Here is a 19,422-nt window from a genome sequence, read left to right on the forward strand (position 1 = left end):
TGTACGCTGCGTAACTGCTAGCTTTTAAAGGTATGCGAAAGCCTTATTATAGTCCAGGGTCATATCAAATTACAGCCAAGTGATGCCTCTTATGGCTAGGGTTAATTTAAGAAGTTGTATATCTAAGGCTTGTAATTTAATTTTTATTTACGTTATTTATATATGGGCTGTTTGTACTCTGGTTTGTGCTGGTTGTAAAAGTGGTTAGAAAAGGCATTCATTTGTTTATTTAAGTCAGGGCTAAGGGGAAAAGGCTTGTCCAGCACTGACTTTCTTTGCTGTGCTATACAGGAGTCTCGCCGTCGAGCCAAGGAGGAGGCATCTGCTATGGAGGAAGAAATGGTCTTAGCTGAGGAGCAGCTGAGAGCACGCAGGGAAGAGCAAGAGAGGAGAAATACACAGGGTAGCACACGGTGAGAGTCCTGAGACAGGGAGAGGCCAGAGATGCAGAAAGACACAAGTTCCTTTCCGCTCAGTACAATAGAAATGAAGAGGAAGAGTCTGAGTGAATGAGAGGGGAAAGGAGTGTGTGTGAAGGGAAGAGTGGGTCGCTGGGGGGTGGGCAGGATGACTGTAGAAGGAGGTAGTTGGTGTGGAGATAAAAATGTGGTGGTACGGCTTGGGTGGACTCCCCTGCTCTGAAGTAGTTATGTGGCTAAGTGGGAAGACTGCTGCTTGCATACTCACTCTTTATACAACCTAGCTGTGGGTGAGTTGAGGCTTGTGTCCATCTGCCTAAGATGTGGTGTTGGACGCTCTTTCCGCTGCTGGGCAGCATTTGCCTGGGCTGTAGCTACTGCTCTTTTGATATTTCCGACTTCAGCATTTGCCAAAGGTTTTATTTCCTTTCTGTTGCTAGGTCTGTGAAGATTTACACCCCAGGGCGAAAAGAACAAGGCCAGCCACTGACACCACGCCGCACACCTGCCCGCTTTGGGTTATAACATGGCTGGAAATCTCTTCTCATTAGCTGTTGTGCCCTGGACTATTGACACTTTCCATTGGATTCATAGGAAGCAAAGGGCCTCATCCCTGCCCCGTGAGAGACTACGCAGACTCCCTCATCCTATAGACTAGACCAGATGTGGGCTGCAGTGCTGCCTTTGCCAAAACAGAGGTGGAGTCTGGAATATTTTCACAGCTGGGGCAATGCAATGGCTATCTGCCCCTCAGCCTATAATATGTGGCCTTTTAGCACATGGCATCGCTGTGAGACAGGCTCTTCTCCTGTGTAGCACATACAGTTTAGGACTGAATGGTGCCTGGCGCAGTGACTGTTTCATCAACAGAGCTGCCTCTGCATGAACAACTCCCCTCTTAATAACTGCTGGCAGTAACTTAGTGTCTTCTGTATCTTGTGTAAAAGTGCTAAATGACCAGCGAGCTTAGGCATTTCTTTACCATGCAACAGATGAAAGTGAAATATTTGTATTTTTAAATTTAAAAGGTATGGTTCTCCTGTCCAGTCCCATGAATGGTACATTGAGTTTTCCCTTTTCTTCCCTCTGCCACCATGCAATGCTTGCACTTAAGGAGCTGTCTAGCACTTTGGAGTATGGTGCCCTGTAGGTGGGAGCTGCTCGTGGCAAACAGTGCTGTGCTGCAGGCAGCATCCCTACCCAGCCTGGGGCCTGATATCTGCAAAGACTGCACAAGGCTCTTCCTACTGCACCTTTTCATGGCTAAAGTGGAGGCCTAGGCCACTTCTTTTATTTCTAGCCTGCTACAATTGTAGTAAAATTGATGAGGAACTGCTTCCTTGTTCATATCGGTGCTAGTTTCAGCAATGAGACAGAGCCAGGCTTGTGTACAGGGATGGAAGGGGTCTGGATTGAGTGCTATAGCCCCCCACCCACCCCGTTTAGAAAGGAATATGAAGAGCAGCCTTGGGCTCCAAAAATACATTCACCATCCCTAGGAAAGCCTGATGCAAGGGCTTTAGCCGCCCTGACCACCTTAAATGTGTCTAAATGAGCATTTTTCCTCTTAGAAAGCATTGACATTGTTATGGCCTGCTTTCCTGGGCTCCAAATGACACTGCCTATGTGCTGTACAACGTTGCATCTCAAAACAATACATCAAATAGAGAAAATAGTCATAATAAAAATCCATAACTGTGAAAGAGCAAAATATTACCCCATCATCACTACAGAACCCCCCCAGTACCTCCCTGTTCTTTTCGTGCTAGCCCCCCAAAAACTATCTATGCCCAGGCCTAACCTTCTTACTAAGTGACTAAACTCCCCCCCCCCCCCCCCCTTATTTGGAAAAATAGCTGTGACTTTGCATCAAACTGTACAGTTTAAAAAATGTCCCCATACTTTTAAATATTAAATTGTTTTGTATATAAATACATAATGCAAATGTCTCGGCAGCAATGGTACAGTGTTTGATGAACATGGCAATGTGATTTTTGGGATAGACTGCAAACTAAATTAATAAAATTTATAAATTAAAAAAAAAAAACCAATTCCATACTGCATGGGCTTAAGGCTGCCTCCCAAATGGTTGGCTGGCCCTAACTAGGATGTTTCTCATTCCTTCTCCCCATATAAAAACATTTCAAATTCATTTGTCTGATAATGGAGGGGGTAACACCAGTCTTCCAAAAAACAAAGTTCTAAGAATCTGCTCACTCATCTTGCCCTACCAAAACAGCTGTAATACCTAGAACCCAAACTAGCAGCAACCCTACCCGTCAAAAGGCAGGGCAAAGGAGTGGCCTCCTGCTTAGAGAATGGCCTGGGAACCAGCACAATCACATCCTCCACTGGCACACGTTTGTGACCTTAAGCAGCTTAATTTATATTCCATTCCTTCATGTACCCAGTTAGATTGTAAGCCCTTAGGGGCAGGGACTTATTGTTCCTGAAGTCAAAAAATGCTGAAAGCAACCTTGAGTAGTATTTGGTAAGATGGGCTAAAAATGAACACTTATTAGCAATCTATCTCCTGTTGCAAAAACACAAACTGTAACTAAGCAGAAAACATCATGCTGGTCCCACACCTGCTGCTCACCAAATGCAGCCAAAAACTGAACTTCACTTTAGCCATACCCCCTTCCCCTCCTGTTCCTTGCAGAATAGTAGCAAAAAGGGGAAACAGTGGTAGAGAAAAAAGTGGTAACTCTTTGCTTTGCTGCCAGCTCTAGCCTCCTCTCCTATCCTGTTCTCTGCAGCCAGGAAGAGAGGGGGAAATAGGAGGAGAGAGGCTGCATCCAGAAGCAAAATGGCTGCTCTTGTTCTTCTGTCTGTTTCAGGTCTGGCTTCTCTAGGGCTGAACCAGGAAATAGAGGGCTATTCTCGGCTGCCTGTGATTCACGTGGGCCTCGTTTAGCCATATATTACAAAGCCCCTGCTGGTGCTGCCCCCAAAACTGATACACACATAGTGATCACTTAAGTCTGCCTAATGGGAGAGCCAGCTCTTTCTTGCAAACATTTTTCAAAACATAATACGCACCCAATGAAAAAAGAAAACAGAGGCAGATGAATACCCAGGAACAACCTACTAAAGGTTCATTCCAAAAAAGAAAATTACAGAACACTAAAACCACTAAACGGTATTATCAAGGATTTATAACCCTCTAGGACAATGTCAGCCTCTCAGAGGCTTTAGTAGCCATATGCTGGTTTATGATAGCCTCCTAACCTCAACTGGATGTTTGTCAGCGGCCACAAAACACACAACAGCGACAATGAGACCAGGTAGAGAGCCTTCTACAAACCCACATGCCCACTCTAATCCCATCTATTTGGGCAGCACTGTTGACAGGACCCAGGTACAACAGCCAGGGCTCATGCACTTGCTTTTCTCTGATGCAGCATATGCTGTTATCTGCTAGCAATGCCACTGTATCTACACAGCAGAAACAGCTTTGTATAGAAGTGACAACACCAGGAACCAACATTTCACCCTCCTATGATACACGTTAACTGACTTTAAGGTTACCATACTCCCGATCAAGACGATACCATTGCTCTGAGCCTGATGAGGAATGCTTAACTATAGTAACATTATCATGTCCTTTCCAAATAGTGCTCTGCTCACTGTACTCATTTATTTCATTGTGGCTAGAGCCAGGGTTCAAATCCCACTGATGCTTCTTGTGGCCTTGGGCAAGTCACTTCACTCTCCGTTGCCTGAGATACAAACCAACAGGGTCATTGGCTGGGTAAAGAGTGCAGTGCACAAATCTACTTTTATTTCAACTCTCAGCACTCTGAATGATACCCAGTCTTACAGGTGTGTGAAGATTTATCTTAAACTGTCCCGTCCCCCCCCCCAAGCCTTCCTCATCCCGAGTTTTTAGTCTACCCTATTATAGTGCTATAAATAGCAAAATGACCTCATTTTGCTATACTGAGGCTCTTACTCTCTGTCATCGTGCAAAACATGATAAAAACGTTTCGGCTGGTACTGCAAATTGAGATCACAGTCCATGCTATTATCGCAATTTGCGATACAGGCCGAAAAAGTTATCACATTTTGTGATGAGACACACAGTGGGATCACTTTGCTATTTATAGCACTCTAATAGGGTGGACTTAAAACTTGGGATGAGGGATCAGGGGTGGGGAAGTAAATGGGAAATTTGCCTAGCCATGCCCTCTTTTTCTAACATAAATATATAGCAAAATGATAAATCTAGGCCTTAGATTGCAGACCCTATGGAGACACGGAAATTCCTACAGTTCCTGAATATAACTGATATTGAGCTAGTCATGAGAAAGGTGTGCACTAAATAAACAAAAAAAAAAAAAAGCTGCCTGTTTGAAACAGGTTTTGGACATTTCCACATGGTTTGGTAAAGTAGATTGGCCAATTTGGTCTTTCTCTGCTGTTATTTATGATGTTACTAAAATAATATCCTCTGTACATTGTTTCCATCCCACTTCTGCCATCCACTTCATGAATGTGTATTTATTCCCACTTCCTACACCATACTTCATCCACAGTAACACAGTAGACAGCAGAAAAAAGACCCAAGTGTGCCATCCAGTTTGTCTAGCAAACTTTTGTTTGTTTTATTTATTTTAGTCTTAGGGTAATTACTGCTTTGCACATATTACACCAGTTAGTATAGGTAACCCCTTTTCTTCATCGCCATCTTTTAGCTACTGGACACCTCTATATTTGAATTCCATTACCAGCTTTGTCCTCACTATCTCTTCTGTGAGGGGCATTCCATGCATCTACCACCCTTCTGTGAAAAAAATGCTTCCCGACCTTGATCCTGACTCTACCCCTTTGGAACTTCATAGTATGACCCCTTATTCTTCAGTGTTCTTGCCATTGAAAACAGTTTGATTCCTGTGCATCATTAATACCTTTCAGGTATTTAAAAGTCTGTATCATATCCCCCCCCCCCCCCCCCCATCTCTTCTCTTCTTCAGGGTATACAGATTTAGGAACCACATTAGATACTCCCCATAACAAATGCAACCTGGAAGCCACTGAGAGAGCTGTAGATGTTCTCCAGTGGCAGGCTATGTTACGCCTTGCAGCCATTAATATATGGATGACAAGTTTAATTCAGCCTTTTGTGGGTAATATTCCCTTAGATGATAAGCCAAGAAGGATAACAATAGGATCCAGAAATATAGTAGATCCAAGAGATAATTTCATCCCAGTATATCTGGATGACTGCACATGTAAACCAAATGTGAAAAAATGAACCTTTTTCTCCATAATCCCACCAACATCTATCATGAGGCAGGCAACCCATTTTAGATTCTCTCTCAGGTGGATAGTACCAGTGGTATAGCAATTTGTAACCATTTTCTTGGGTGGTTGCACATAAGAAGTTGCCCTTATTCTCAGAAACATTTTAGACCAATTGCTTTCTGATATTCCATCCTTTGTTCCTCTTTTTGAATGCTGCTCTTTTTACCCTTATTTTGTTGACAGCAAGGAAACACGTAGATGGATCGGTGTAAAACAGGTTTTTATTGAAGCTTGCCCGACTCTGGCCAAGTTTCGCTCAAAGAGCTGCCTCAGGGGCTAATATAAACAAATAAAATCACACACATACATATAAAATTGAGACAACATTTAAAATGTACATTAAGCCTGTATGAATTCTATAAATAAAAAACAATAATAATAAATCATATAAAACACACACTTAAAAACCATAATAAATCTGAGCAAATAAAATAGAATAAATCTTTCGTGTCAATATGAACAAAATGATAAATGGAACAGATCTTTAGTGTCAATATGAAAAAATAATAATAATAATCTGCTTGACAAATATTTGCTTAATACAATGTATCACAGATGTATGTGTGTACTCATTACATAGGCATACACTTGGATTGCAGATATGAGCATAAAGGTGTGTACATATAGACAAGGTAACTAGAACAGATATAAATCGATTTGAATAACTGAAACAACCAATAGGTAACAATGAAAAAAGGAAGAAAAAATCAAAATAGAAATTATGCAAATTAAAAGAAAATAAATAAATTAATACAAAATAATAATACAAAATAATAATATATAAATAAATAAAATTGACGTGTATTCAGATTTTGATAAACGATGTGTGGATGGTATCATGAACTTTATTTTAAATTATGTGGGGTGGAGAATAAGTAAATACCTTACAAGCCGCTCAATTTGGCTTGAATCATCGCAGAGTTGGCGATTAACGCACTCAAAGAGGATAGCAAAGCAAATTCCTCTAAAATACTGTTCAACTCAGGTCCTTTTAAAACAGATATTGCATAATCAAAAGGTGCTGAGGTTTATTGTGAAATATCTAAATACATAAATTTTAACTGCAAGGTCAGTATATTGTATATAAATTCTTTTAAATAATTTTTAGGATAAACCTTTTTACTTAAATGGGCTCGAGAATCGTCAGTGCTAAGCTATCTATTCAAATGATCTAGTTGGCACCAACTGCACAGTTTTGGTGCCAAATGTCGGCGTTTGATGAAGACTCATAGCAGTACGATGAAAACATAAATTAAAACAACACTGCCAGTTTGTTTAAAATTTGTATTCAATGAAATATGGTCGGTGTCAGCCCTTAAACTCAAAGTCTATAAACAAAGTTTGTGGAACTCTAGAGAATAACTTGCTCAATTGACAGACGCACACCTTCAGTACTACACAAACACATCACAAATTGGTGTCAGCACAATTGTAACTGTATGTATCGATTACACTTAAAAGAGGCTATAATTCCACTTAAAAAGGCTGTGATTACATATACAAAAAAGCATAAATAAAATGCGGAGTGGAACTAAATTGAACTGTGTATAACTGAGAATCTTTGAGATTTAGATATAATGGTACAGACGACTAGACCAAAAGTGTATTTATCCAAATAATATAGACCATATGCACCTCAATGAGTATATACCTGATATAGACCAATAAGAAATATAACCGGGTGTTGTAGACAACTAAACAAACTGAGTGGCCGTCAGAAATCGCAGTACAAAAATGGTGAAGATGCAATGCCAGCTGCCTGTATCAATTGAGAAGAAGAGAACTCACCAAATGAACGCTCAGCACGGATAATCGCCAAAAGTGAAATGGACCGTCAGGCAAGTGGCTTTATCCCTCCTTTTCCGCTCTAAATCTTGCGAGATTCATGTGTATTGGAAATCATAAAATGCTGCAATTGTAAATCTTATATATTAAATGTGCGAATTGAAATTATTTATAATCTAACCTTAATGATTATTTGTATGTATAAATAGAAACATTTTTTTGAAAGACCCGATCTTTTTGGAAAGACATCCGTCTATTAAGATGTCAAATGAAGCAAGACTGATTATGTGACTATCAGTATAAATGGATATCAATATGGCTCATATGATTATAACTATAGACTTATATGTAACAAACCACCACATAGTTCTATCAAGCTTACTGAATGGAATCAAAACAAAAACAGAACAGTAAACATAAATAAAAAAGATAAATGAAAAGGTAAAGAAAAAAGAACAATAGTAAGGTAAACAAATAATAACAAGAAAAAATTAATATGGAAAAAATGAAAAGAAGAAAGAAGAACAAAAGAATGTGTTTTTAAATAATAATCAAAACAAAAATTGTATGGAGTGGATCCAGAACCAGTTAATAAAGAACAATACATTAAGTCTTATGAAAAATAACCTGGATTGTCTATAGATACACACTCAGATCAGTATTTCCATTCAAACCAAGGGAAAAGAGAGTTTTAAAATAAAAAAAAATGTATTGTTGTTCCAACCGCAGTAAATAATTGTCAAAGTTCCCTCCTCTCCAATTTTTCGATGGTTTATTAATTGCACAAAATCTGTAGTCATTAAAATTATGGTGCATGTGTACCGAATGCGCAACTAGTGGTTTACCTTCTGCTTTCCTGTTGATAGCACTTTTGTGCTCCATAATCCTTGCGCTGAACTGTCTAATTGTTTTCCCTACATAAAATTTATTACAAGGGCAAATAGCCACATAAGTAACACCAACGCTCTTACAATTGGTGAAATTCTTGAGTCTGAAGATTTTGCCAGTGGTAGGAATAGTCAGGGACTTGATTTTTAAGTTCACTGAGCACACAGAACAATTACCACAAGGACTGTGTCCAATCAAACTATTATTAATTGATTTGACAATCGGTAAAGCTGACGGTGATAAGTATTCTTTAAGGTTTTTTTCTCTCTTGTTGGTTATCATTATATCCTTGAATTTGAAAGCAGGAAGAGTCTGTACTATGTGCCAATGTTTCTTAATGACTTTTGTGATGTCATGAGACAAACCAGTAAAAGTCAGGGGGCAAATAACCTTTTCAATTTTTTCATGTTTCTTATTTGATTTTAATAACAGTGTGCGTTTTTGCTTCGCTGCTCTGAAAAAGCAGTCATTTACACACGTCACCGGGTAACCTCTTTCTATAAATCTACCCATCATTTCAAGCGAACGTTGTTTAAATGTAACCTCTTCTGTGCATAGTCTTCTTAAGCGGAGAAATTGACTGTAGGGGAGTTGTTAAACATGTGGATAAAGGTGAACCGGTAGATATAGTATACTTGGATTTTCAGAAGGCGTTTGACAAAGTTCCTCATGAGAGGCTTCTAGGAAAAGTAAAAAGTCATGGGATAGGTGGCGATGTCCTTTCGTGGATTGCAAACTGGCTAAAAGACAGGAAACAGAGAGTAGGATTAAATGGGCAATTTTCTCAGTGGAAGGGAGTGGACAGTGGAGTGCCTCAGGGATCTGTATTGGGACCCTTACTGTTCAATATATTTATAAATGATCTGGAAAGAAATACGACAAGTGAGATAATCAAATTTGCAGATGACACAAAATTGTGCAGAGTAGTTAAATCACAAGCAGATTGTGATAAATTGCAGGAAGACCTTGTGAGACTGGAAAATTGGGCATCCAAATGGCAGATGAAATTTAATGTGGATAAGTGCAAGGTGATGCATATAGGGAAAAATAACCCATGCTATAATTACACGATGTTGGGTTCCATATTAGGTGCTACAACCCAAGAAAGAGATCTAGGTGTCATAGTGGATAACACATTGAAATCGTCAGTTCAGTATGCTGCGGCAGTCAAAAAAGCAAACAGAATGTTGGGAATTATTAGAAAAGGAATGATGAATAAAACGGAAAATGTCATAATGCCTCTGTATCGCTCCATGGTGAGACCGCACCTTGAATACTGTGTACAATTCTGGTCGCCGCATCTCAAAAAAGATATAATTGCGATGGAGAAGGTACAGAGAAGGGCTACCAAAACGATAAGGGGAATGGAACAACTCCCCTATGAGGAAAGACTAAAGAGGTTAGGACTTTTCAGCTTGGAGAAGAGACGACTGAGGGGGGATATGATAGAGGTGTTTAAAATCATGAGAGGTCTAGAACGGGTAAATGTGAATCGGTTATTTACTCTTTCGGATAGTAGAAGGACTAGGGGACACTCCATGAAGTTAGCATGGGGCACATTTAAAACTAATCGGAGAAAGTTCTTTTTTACTCAACGCACAATTAAACTCTGGAATTTGTTGCCAGAGAATGTGGTTCGTGCAGTTAGTATAGCTGTGTTTAAAAAAGGATTGGATAAGTTCTTGGAGGAGAAGTCCATTACCTGCTATTAAGTTCACTTAGAGAATAGCCACTGCCATTAGCAATGGTTACATGGAATAGACTTAGTTTTTGGGTACTTGCCAGGTTCTTATGGCCTGGATTGGCCACTGTTGGAAACAGGATGCTGGGCTTGATGGACCCTTGGTCTGACCCAGTATGGCATTTTCTTATGTTCTTATGGTAGTGATTTGTTGTGACAGCTAGCATACGCTAGAGGTTTATTCTTGTCGGTCGGTTTGCGGTAGATGTCTGTCAAAAAGCCAGTGGGTGTATTTGTAATAAGTATATCTAGAAATGACACCTTATTTCTATCATAATCCATTTTAAACTTCAAATTGATGTCTAGGCTATTGAGCCAACTCTGCGATGATTCAAGCCAAATTGAGCGGCTTGTAAGGTATTTACTTATTCTCCACCCCACATAATTTAAAATAAAGTTCATGATACCATCCACACATCGTTTATCAAAATCTGAATACATGTCAATTTTATTTATTTATATATTATTATTTTTTATTATTTTTTTATTTATTTTTTTATTTTAATTTGCATAATTTCTATTTTGATTTTTTCTTCCTTTTTTCATTGTTACCTATTGGTTGTTTCAGTTATTCAAATCGATTTGTATCTGTTCTAGTTACCTTGTCTATATGTACACACCTTTATGCTCATATCTCCAATCCAAGTGTATGCCTATGTAATGAGTACACACATACATCTGTGATACATTGTATTAAGCAAATATGTCAAGCAGATTATTATTATTATTATTTGTTCATATTGACACTAAAGATCTGTTCCATTTATCATTTTGTTCATATTGACACGAAAGATTTATTCTATTTTATTTGCTCAGATTTATTATGGTTTTTAAGTGTGTGTTTTATATGATTTATTATTATTGTTTTTTATTTATAGAATTCATACAGGCTTGATGTACATTTTAAATGTTGTCTCAATTTTATATGTATGTGTGTGATTTTATTTGTTTATATTAGCCCCTGAGGCAGCTCTTTGAGCGAAACTCGGCCAGAGTCGGGCAAGCTTCAATAAAAACCTGTTTTACACCGATCCATCTACGTGTTTCCTTGCTGTCAGCCACCTTGGATCGGCTACCGGTTTGTTTTCTTGGACCATCCCTTATTTTTTTGGCCACCTTAGAGGATCATACTGGTTTTTCACCTTAACTTATTTTCTTTTCTTACATAAAGTTTTGTTGCTTTTCTTATAGCTCTTTTAAATTTAGCCTACTGTTGGTTCCACTTCACACATCTTCTCCCAGCCTTCAAGCTCTTCCTGAAGGTACTCCTTCATTTTAACAAAGTCTGTATTTCTGAAATCCAGGACTTTGATCTGTGTGTGACTTCTCTCCATCTTGGCCACTATATCAAACCATACCATCTGATAATCACTGGTGCTCAAAAATACTATCTCTGTTCATGAGCACCATGTCTAATATCACTCCTCCCCTCATGGGTTCCATTACCTTTTGTTTAAACAGAGGCATCACAGTCTCCCCACTCCTTAGAGCAGGGGATACTCCAATCCACATCCAGCCGATTAAAATCTCTATCCAGTTCTTCTGATTTGGAGATCTGCAGACCACACTAGTGTATATGGAAATGCCATCATATTTCAAAACAATGTACAGTGCTTCTTCCTTCCCCCACATCTCTGCATTTCAGTTACTAGGATATTGTTTTTGACATGAGCTATTCCTTCTGCCTTTTGCCCTTTCTGGCCTCCTTCAACACGTTATAGCCATATCCCATACCTCTGTGACAGCAACAATATCTAAGTTTACCTCCACTATTAGAACTTTGTTACTCAGACTGTGAGCATTTGTGCACATGGCTTTCCAACCTTTCTGCCTTGGCTTGTTCTTTCTGGGCACCTTTTCTTTGCTTTTTCCTAAATGTGGCCTAATTTTGTTTTCTCCATCTACTTCCTGTCAGTTACATTGACTTCCTTCTGCCATCCCCATCCTCTAGTTTAAAAGGCTTATGACATGTTCTGAGTTTCTCGCTTAGGATCCTTTTTCCTGGCTCAGACAGATCCAGGCCATCTTTACTATATAGACTTATTATTTGATACACACTGACGCCAGTGTAAGCAAATCATCATTCTTTACTTTAGGTTTTGAGCCATGTATTAAAAAGTTTATATATATGACTTAACCTGTCTCTTCTCTTTCTGTGAACAGGTAACATATCTGAAAGGCAACAGTCTGTGCCATGTGCCCAAGCTGCTTCTCCATATTCTGGAATTCTCTCTTTACTTCTTGGATGCTATGTCTCGCGAGGTCCTTAGTCCCCAAATGGAAATTCCTTATTTTCCTCCTAAATAATACAGCTGCTTACGTACCCTATAAGATCAAGGGTAGGAAACTCTGGCTATCAAGTGCTGCAAACAAGTCTTTTCAAGGATAGCTACAATGAATATGCATATGAGATATCTACATAGAATGGAGGCAGTGAATGAAAATCTCTCATGCATATTCATTGTAGCTGTCCCAAAACCTAGAACTGTTTGTGGCACTCAGGACTGGAGTTGCCTACTCCTGCTATAGATACACATAGTTTAATGGTGAAGAGTTCACATGGCTTTAGCAAAGAAAGTTCTTAACCTTAAAAATCTCTCAGCTTTTTTTTAAGGTGTAAATAAACATGTAGCAAAGGGGAACTTGTTGATATACTGGGTTTGGCTTTTCAGAAGGCAGTTGACAAAATACCTCATGAGAGATTCCTTAGGAAATTACACAATCATGGGATTTGAGGAAATGTCCTAGTGTGAATTGCTCACTGGCTAAAACACAAGAAACAGAGAGTAGAACTAAAAAGGCAGTTTTCCAAATGAAGAAAGGTCATTAGTGGAGTGTTGCAGGGAGCTATACTGCAACCCATGTTGTTTAGCATATTCATAAATGATGTGGAAAAGGGAATAATGACTGAGGTGATCAACTTTGCAGATGACAAAAATTATTCACAGTTATTAAATTTGCACAAGAGTCACCACCTAGGAAATGGACCATGTAGTTTTTGTAGACAATATATGGACTCAAAATAAAGTGAGGAATTCAAGATGGTTTACACAAAGAACCAGGAAGCTGGTGGAGGTCAAAAAAGCAAATAGAATGTTAGGATTGATCCAAAAAGGAATGGAGAATAAAAAAATTATACTGACTCGATCAGTCCATGATGCAATTGTACCTTGAGTACTGTGTGCAGTTCTGGACACCTAATCTCCTATGAAGACTACTCAGGTAGGTCTTTTTTGTTTGCAAAGAGATGGCTGAGAAGGGTACATGACAGCAAGTTTATAAAACTTATGAATGGGGTGGAATGGGTAATTAAAGGATAGTTATTTCCCCTTTCATATAATATTAAAAGAAGGGGACCCACCATGAAATAACCAGTAGATTTAAAACAAATCATAGTACTTTTTCCCTCTGCATATAGTCATGCTGTAGAATTACCAGAGGATGTGATCAAGCCAACTAGTATAGAAGGGTTTAAAGAAAAATTGGTTCTTACCTGCTAATTTTCATTCCTGGAGTCCCACAGATCAATCCAGATTCATGGATTTTTCTCCTCTACCAGAAACTGGATACAGAGAAGAAAAGCTTTTACTTTACATTAGACTGTCATCTGCAGTTGCTCAGTATAACCTGTACTCAAATTTATATAGTAACTGTAAACAGACCATTCTTCCCTCAAACAAGAAGGGGTGAGGTAACTCCTAACAAGAGAAGAGATTAAGTATCAAAACTATGTACATACAGAATACAGTGGTTTTATATAATCCAGTGTGGGGCTCTGGACAGATCTGTGGGACTCCAGGAATGAAAATTAGCAGGTAAGAACCAATTTTCCTTTCCTTATCGTCCCCCAGATCAGTCTAATCGCATGGAATGTACCCAAGCTCCCCTAAACTGGGCAGGAATCCGAAAGACCAGCTTGCAACACATTCTTGCCAAAACCAGCTGAGTCTGAAACCCAATCATCCAGCCAATAATGCTTGGTAAAAGTGTGCAATGAAAACCATGTTGCTGCTTGCCAAGTCTCTTGTGATGACACAAGTTGATATTCAGCCCTAGTGGAATGGATTCTTTTGCCTATATGCCGAAGCAATGGTCTCCTTTATCCAACAGGAGACGCCACAAAGAGCACAAATGATTTATCCTCCTAAAACTGCTGGTAACCTTCAAATAATGCAAGAGGACTCTGTATACATCTAATAAATGAAGATCCCAGGCATGTGGAGAGGACTCCTCCACATCCCCACAGTGGGGACAACCTTCGGTATGAAGGATAAAACTATGTGCAGAGATACTGCAGACTGAAAATTGAAGGAAGGGATCCCTACGCAACAATGCCCGTGGAACAGATCGCCACCAGAAAGATTTCAAATTAATGTCCTTCAATGACACTGTACTGGCTCAAAAAGCAATTTATACAATGCCCTCAGGACCAAATCAAGGTTCCATAGAGGCGCACTTGCCTAACTGGTGGGCGCAAATGCTTCACCCCTTTTAGAAAATGCACAATGTCTGGGTATGATGTGAGAGAAGATTTGCAGACTTGCCCCCTGAAAGAAGCCAATGCTGCCACCTGTACCCAAAGACAATTCAGGGCTAACCCCCTTTAGAAAAAGGAAAGAAACAGGCTTGCAGTGGGGCCATCCTTCAAACTCCCACCACACCCGCACATAAGCTAAGGCCGTGGAAAGATTTCTTGCCTGCAGCAAAGTTGTAATATACTTATATGAGTATATTCTCAGTCTTAAATAGGTCCACTTAAGAGCCCAGCTGCAATCACCTGATCCAAGAAAATTGTGCCTTGACGCAGCAGCCTGTACAGGTGCCTGAACTTCAGCAGCCCATCCACTGCTAGGTTTGCTAGATCTGCAAACCATGGTCTCAGAGAGCACAAAAATTACCTTTCCTGAACGACTCTATACACCTGAGGACTCTGCCTATTAGCAGCCAAGGGGGAAACACATACAGCAGGACCCCTTGTGACCAGGGTTGGGAAAAGTGCATCATGCCCTTCTATCCCCACTTCCCGTCTACGGCTGAAGAATCTGAGTTTTGGCATTTGTTCTCAATGCCATCAAGTCCACCTAAGGCATTTCTCACTCGACAGCTCCCATTCTCTGGGATCCAGAATGTGCCTGCTTATAAAGTCCACCTGCACATTCTCTACTCTAGCCATATGAGATGCTGACAGAACCAGGAAATGCCATTCTGCCCACCAAAACAACTCCTGAACTTCCATGGAAACCACTTGGCTCCTGGTGCCCCCTTGCTCATTAATGTATGTTACTGCCATCACATTGTTGGAGATAACCTTCAGCACATGGCCAGAGCAACACAATCCAAATCGCTCTGGTTTTCTGAGGTTGATGGACCAGGACACTTCCTCTGATGACTATAGCCCCTACGTTGTTTGACCTTGACAGATGCAACCCCCCCTCCCCCACCCCCACCCCCACATTCTTTCAGACTGGCATCTGTCATTATTACCACCCAATCTGAAATCTCCAGCCTCTTGCCCCTCTCCAAATTGTTCCGCGAGAGCTACCAGACAAACTAACCTTTCCAGGAAGGGGTAAAGAGTCAAAAATCCTCCAACTTGGGGGTTCCAGCGTATTGGGAATTAGGGATGTGCAGAAGAAGAAATTTCATTTCGGTTCGTTTTTCCGTTTCATTGGGACCCCAATTCATTTCATTAGTTTAATAGCAAAAAAAAAAAAATTCATTTATTAGTTTCATTTGTTTTTCTTTTGCCATTAAAGTCATTGGGGGAAGTAATTGAAGCCTATTTTTGGCTGCAGAATTGGGGTTTTCTTATCAATTCGGATGAAACTTCTGGGAGCAATCATCAGAATGGGAAAAGAGCTCCAAGGTATTTAGACTCTGGCAAACTGGCACCAAAATGGCATGAATAGCCTAAGGCACCATAAAGGGGCAAAGGGGTACCAGGAGTGGCAAGTGTGCTTTAACAGAGGTGCAAAGCAGCAGCAAGAGTGTCAAAAACACCCCACAGCTTCAAAAGAGAGCACTGATAACAGTTGCATGAACTCTCAAAGGCAGCATGAGAGGAAAAGTGGCAAGACAAGTGGCATTAACATCCTACAGCACAATGTAGGGGGAACATAGCAAGCAGAAAGAGTGTCAGAAAAAAAACAAGGACTTCAAAGGGGCACGGGATAAATACTGTGGATCCATAAAGTCTAAAGGATGTGAATGAAGAGAAGAGGCATGGGGGGTAGTTTGCGGGAGTTACAGCTACTACCTGGAGATTAATACCCTTATTCAATAAATATACTCACTGTCAATGCAACTCCAGCATTGCTCTATGCTTCAACAGCAAGAGGAAATGTGGAAAAAAAGGATTTGCATTCACAAAAAAACCAGGGAGTAGCTTGCTTGTTGTGGCAGTTACTACCCCAAACCTAAGTCTGATACTTCACTTCAATGCATATCCAGTATAGCTCTCTGCTTCAGCAGCAGGGGGGAAAGACTGATACTTCACTTTCAATGCATATCCAGTATAGTTCTCTGCTTCAACAGCAGGGGGGAAAGAGGAAAAGACAATTTATATTCAGGCAACAACCACCAAGGAATGAATTACATAGTCTGGGCAAAGAAATAATTATGGGAGTAGCTTGCTTTTAACGGCAGTCTGCTTTTGTCGGAGAACCTGCCTCGCCTTCACACGTCTGTGGAAGAACCCTGCTATGTTCCTGCACTTGTGTACTAAGTTATGCAGGTATTCATTCGCTTGGTGCTTGGACTCCAACCCCAGAGCTGACTTCACTACCAGGTGCAGAGTGTGTGCAAAACATTGGATGTTTTGAAAGCCCCCGTCGGATATTGCCTTTACCATGTTTGCACCATTGTCTGTGACAAAGAACCCTGCCTGAAGATTCCTGTCTCTCTGGTGTATCTGCCAGCCCACCAGCATCTGTCTGATGCATGCTAGAATATTGGCTGAGCTATGGACCTCGTCCGTCAGGTGGGTGTACAGTAAAGCCCACCTCCACCCTGATACTTGTTCTCTAATAGAGCTTCTGCCTGCCCCTGCCTTAGCTAGGTCTTCACACTCCTACCTCTCCAGTCAGGAGTGTGAAGCATTCATGGCGGTCCAGATATCACAGGTAAAATGCACACTCCCCTCTGCCTTAGCTGGCAGCGCTTGGCTGCGACTGCAACACTGGTTGTACAGGCTAGGGATGACCTTGCTGCTAAATGTGGTTCTGGAGGGGACTTTGTAATTTGGAGCTAAGACCTGCAGCAAACGCTTGAAACCCACATTCTCCACTATCTGCAAGGGCTGGTCATAAAGGGCAATTATTTCACCGATGCTCCTGGTTACAACTTTTGAGGCTGCCTGCCTCCTTCCCCGGGATAGTGCTGCTGAACACCACCCCATTTCCTCCATGGTGGTGTTTCGCTTCTGATGCATGGCAGGGGCCTGCTGTCCTGCCACCTGACTGCTAGAAGGGGCTGAGGGCGTAGGATGACTCTGCTCCTTTTCAACCACTTTACACTGCCTGGATAAAGGGGTCCCCTGACTGGTACTGCCACCATCCCCAGATGTCAGTGCTGTTGGGTGTTGCTTCTGCATATGATGCATCATGCCACAGTTAGTTAGATGCCCCACTTGCCTCTGCTAATAGCCCTGGCACAGTAATTACACTGAGCAAAACGTGGGTCCTCCTTCACTTTAAAGTGGCTCCGGATTACAGATTTCTTTCGTGATCCCTTCTCTATAGCCTTTGGGCTGGATGTTGGCACTGGAGTTGAAGTAGTAGGTGCACCCTGATAAGCAATGCCAGGGGCATCAGTCACACTCTGTGCCTGCGCTGATTGCTCTTCCTCCTCCTCATCATCAGTTTCATCTCTCCCCTCCAGCACTGAAGTGGAGGCTAAGACAGAACTAACTAATCCTCCTAAACCTTCTTCAGCTATTAAGTTTTCCATTTTTGTTGAAGAGAATCCCATAAAGATGATTGTTCATCAGAATCAGATTCAAACACTGCCTGAACTACATCGACAGAGCTAACTACAGTCTGCTGTCGCACTGCTGCTTTTGGGTCTCACTCTTTTGTCTTGGATGGCTCAGCCTCCCCTTCCCTCACCTCCAAAACAACAGGATCAGAAATAGGTGGTGACGGTGCATCATGTTTAAATTTAATTTTTTTCTGGATGGAACTGCCTGCCTCTCCAGAGATTTCAGATTGGAACAGCTCCCTTTTTAACTTTAATGGGGGACTGGCACTGCCTTTTGAAGTGCCTCCTCTGCCAGTGCCAATCACTCGACCACATCTATCTTTCCCTGACATCATGGATTTAATGTCACAGCCTACTAGGGATTTCAATTACAAGGATTATTTCTTTATTGGTGACTGAACACCTCTGTACCAATACATGTGAGTGTGGAAAACTACACGCACACACAGTGCAGTGTCTTGCTGTACACTACAACTGAGACTGCTCTGTGTGCACAAAAAATGAAACTCCAGAGAAAAGACTGGAAGCCTCAGCAAGCCCAATTCCTACAGTGATGCTGCTTGTTGTTTAAAAATACCAACTCCCAGACAGCCACTGGAACTCTCACACTGTCTCCCACCCATACCACCCAAACCTTGCCTGCAACCTACCCCAGGGGGGTAAGATCAGCAGCAAAATGCCACTGTTGGCAGCTTGTCTCAGTGAGATAGACAGAGACTGTCTGAGTTCAATAATTAAAAAAAAAAAAAGTGCAGTAAAAAAGCCTGGCAGGCACAGCAACAAAAAAGAACAAATATCTTTTTCAGCAATAGAAAATTAATTGTAGGAAACTAGCAAAGTAGCAATAGCATTTTTATTTTTTTTACTTTATTTAACATTTTTATAGACCGACATTCATTGGGATCATCACATCGGTTTACAGGGAACATAAATGCAGCAAAACAAGACTTTACAGAGAACTGAATTTAAACTATATACTAACTTGGAACAATAACTTTACAGGGAACTGAGTTTAAACTTGGAATGATAATATAAGCTATCATTGATTAGGTTTTGACATATTAACGTAACAAGGCTTTAAAAGCCTTGAGACACTCAGAGAGAGCTCAAAAGCAACGACCTTCTCAGACCGAAGCCAAGAAGAAAGTGCACTGTGTGATATGCTTGCTTAAGGTAGAAATACAGCAGGAACAGCATCCCAGAACACTGAGAGCAGCAATTGGCTGAATTAGGAAAATGATTTGCTCTGATATGTTGGCATTCTGGTTTCCTTGCCAACCTGACTGGCCCACTCTATGACAGGGC

The 19,422-nt window shown here is 40.8% G+C and overlaps 1 protein-coding gene across 4 annotated transcripts in view; it reads left to right on the forward strand.

Annotated features, from left to right (window-relative positions):
- Positions 1–1,465, forward strand: part of DHX38 (DEAH-box helicase 38) — a 450,894-nt gene extending 449,429 nt beyond the window's left edge. For all 4 annotated transcript variants that reach the window (XM_029608272.1, XM_029608271.1, XM_029608270.1 and 1 more), the window contains 2 exons: positions 292–413; positions 860–1,465. In XM_029608272.1, coding sequence (XP_029464132.1) covers positions 292–413; positions 860–944 — 207 coding nt within the window. In that variant the 3' untranslated portion in view covers positions 945–1,465. The remainder of the gene's footprint in view (positions 1–291; positions 414–859) is intronic.
- The last annotated feature ends 17,957 nt before the right edge of the window (positions 1,466–19,422 follow it).

This window comes from Rhinatrema bivittatum, chromosome 7, assembly GCF_901001135.1.
Source record: "Rhinatrema bivittatum chromosome 7, aRhiBiv1.1, whole genome shotgun sequence".
In the NCBI taxonomy this organism is placed as follows: Eukaryota; Metazoa; Chordata; class Amphibia; order Gymnophiona; family Rhinatrematidae; genus Rhinatrema; species Rhinatrema bivittatum.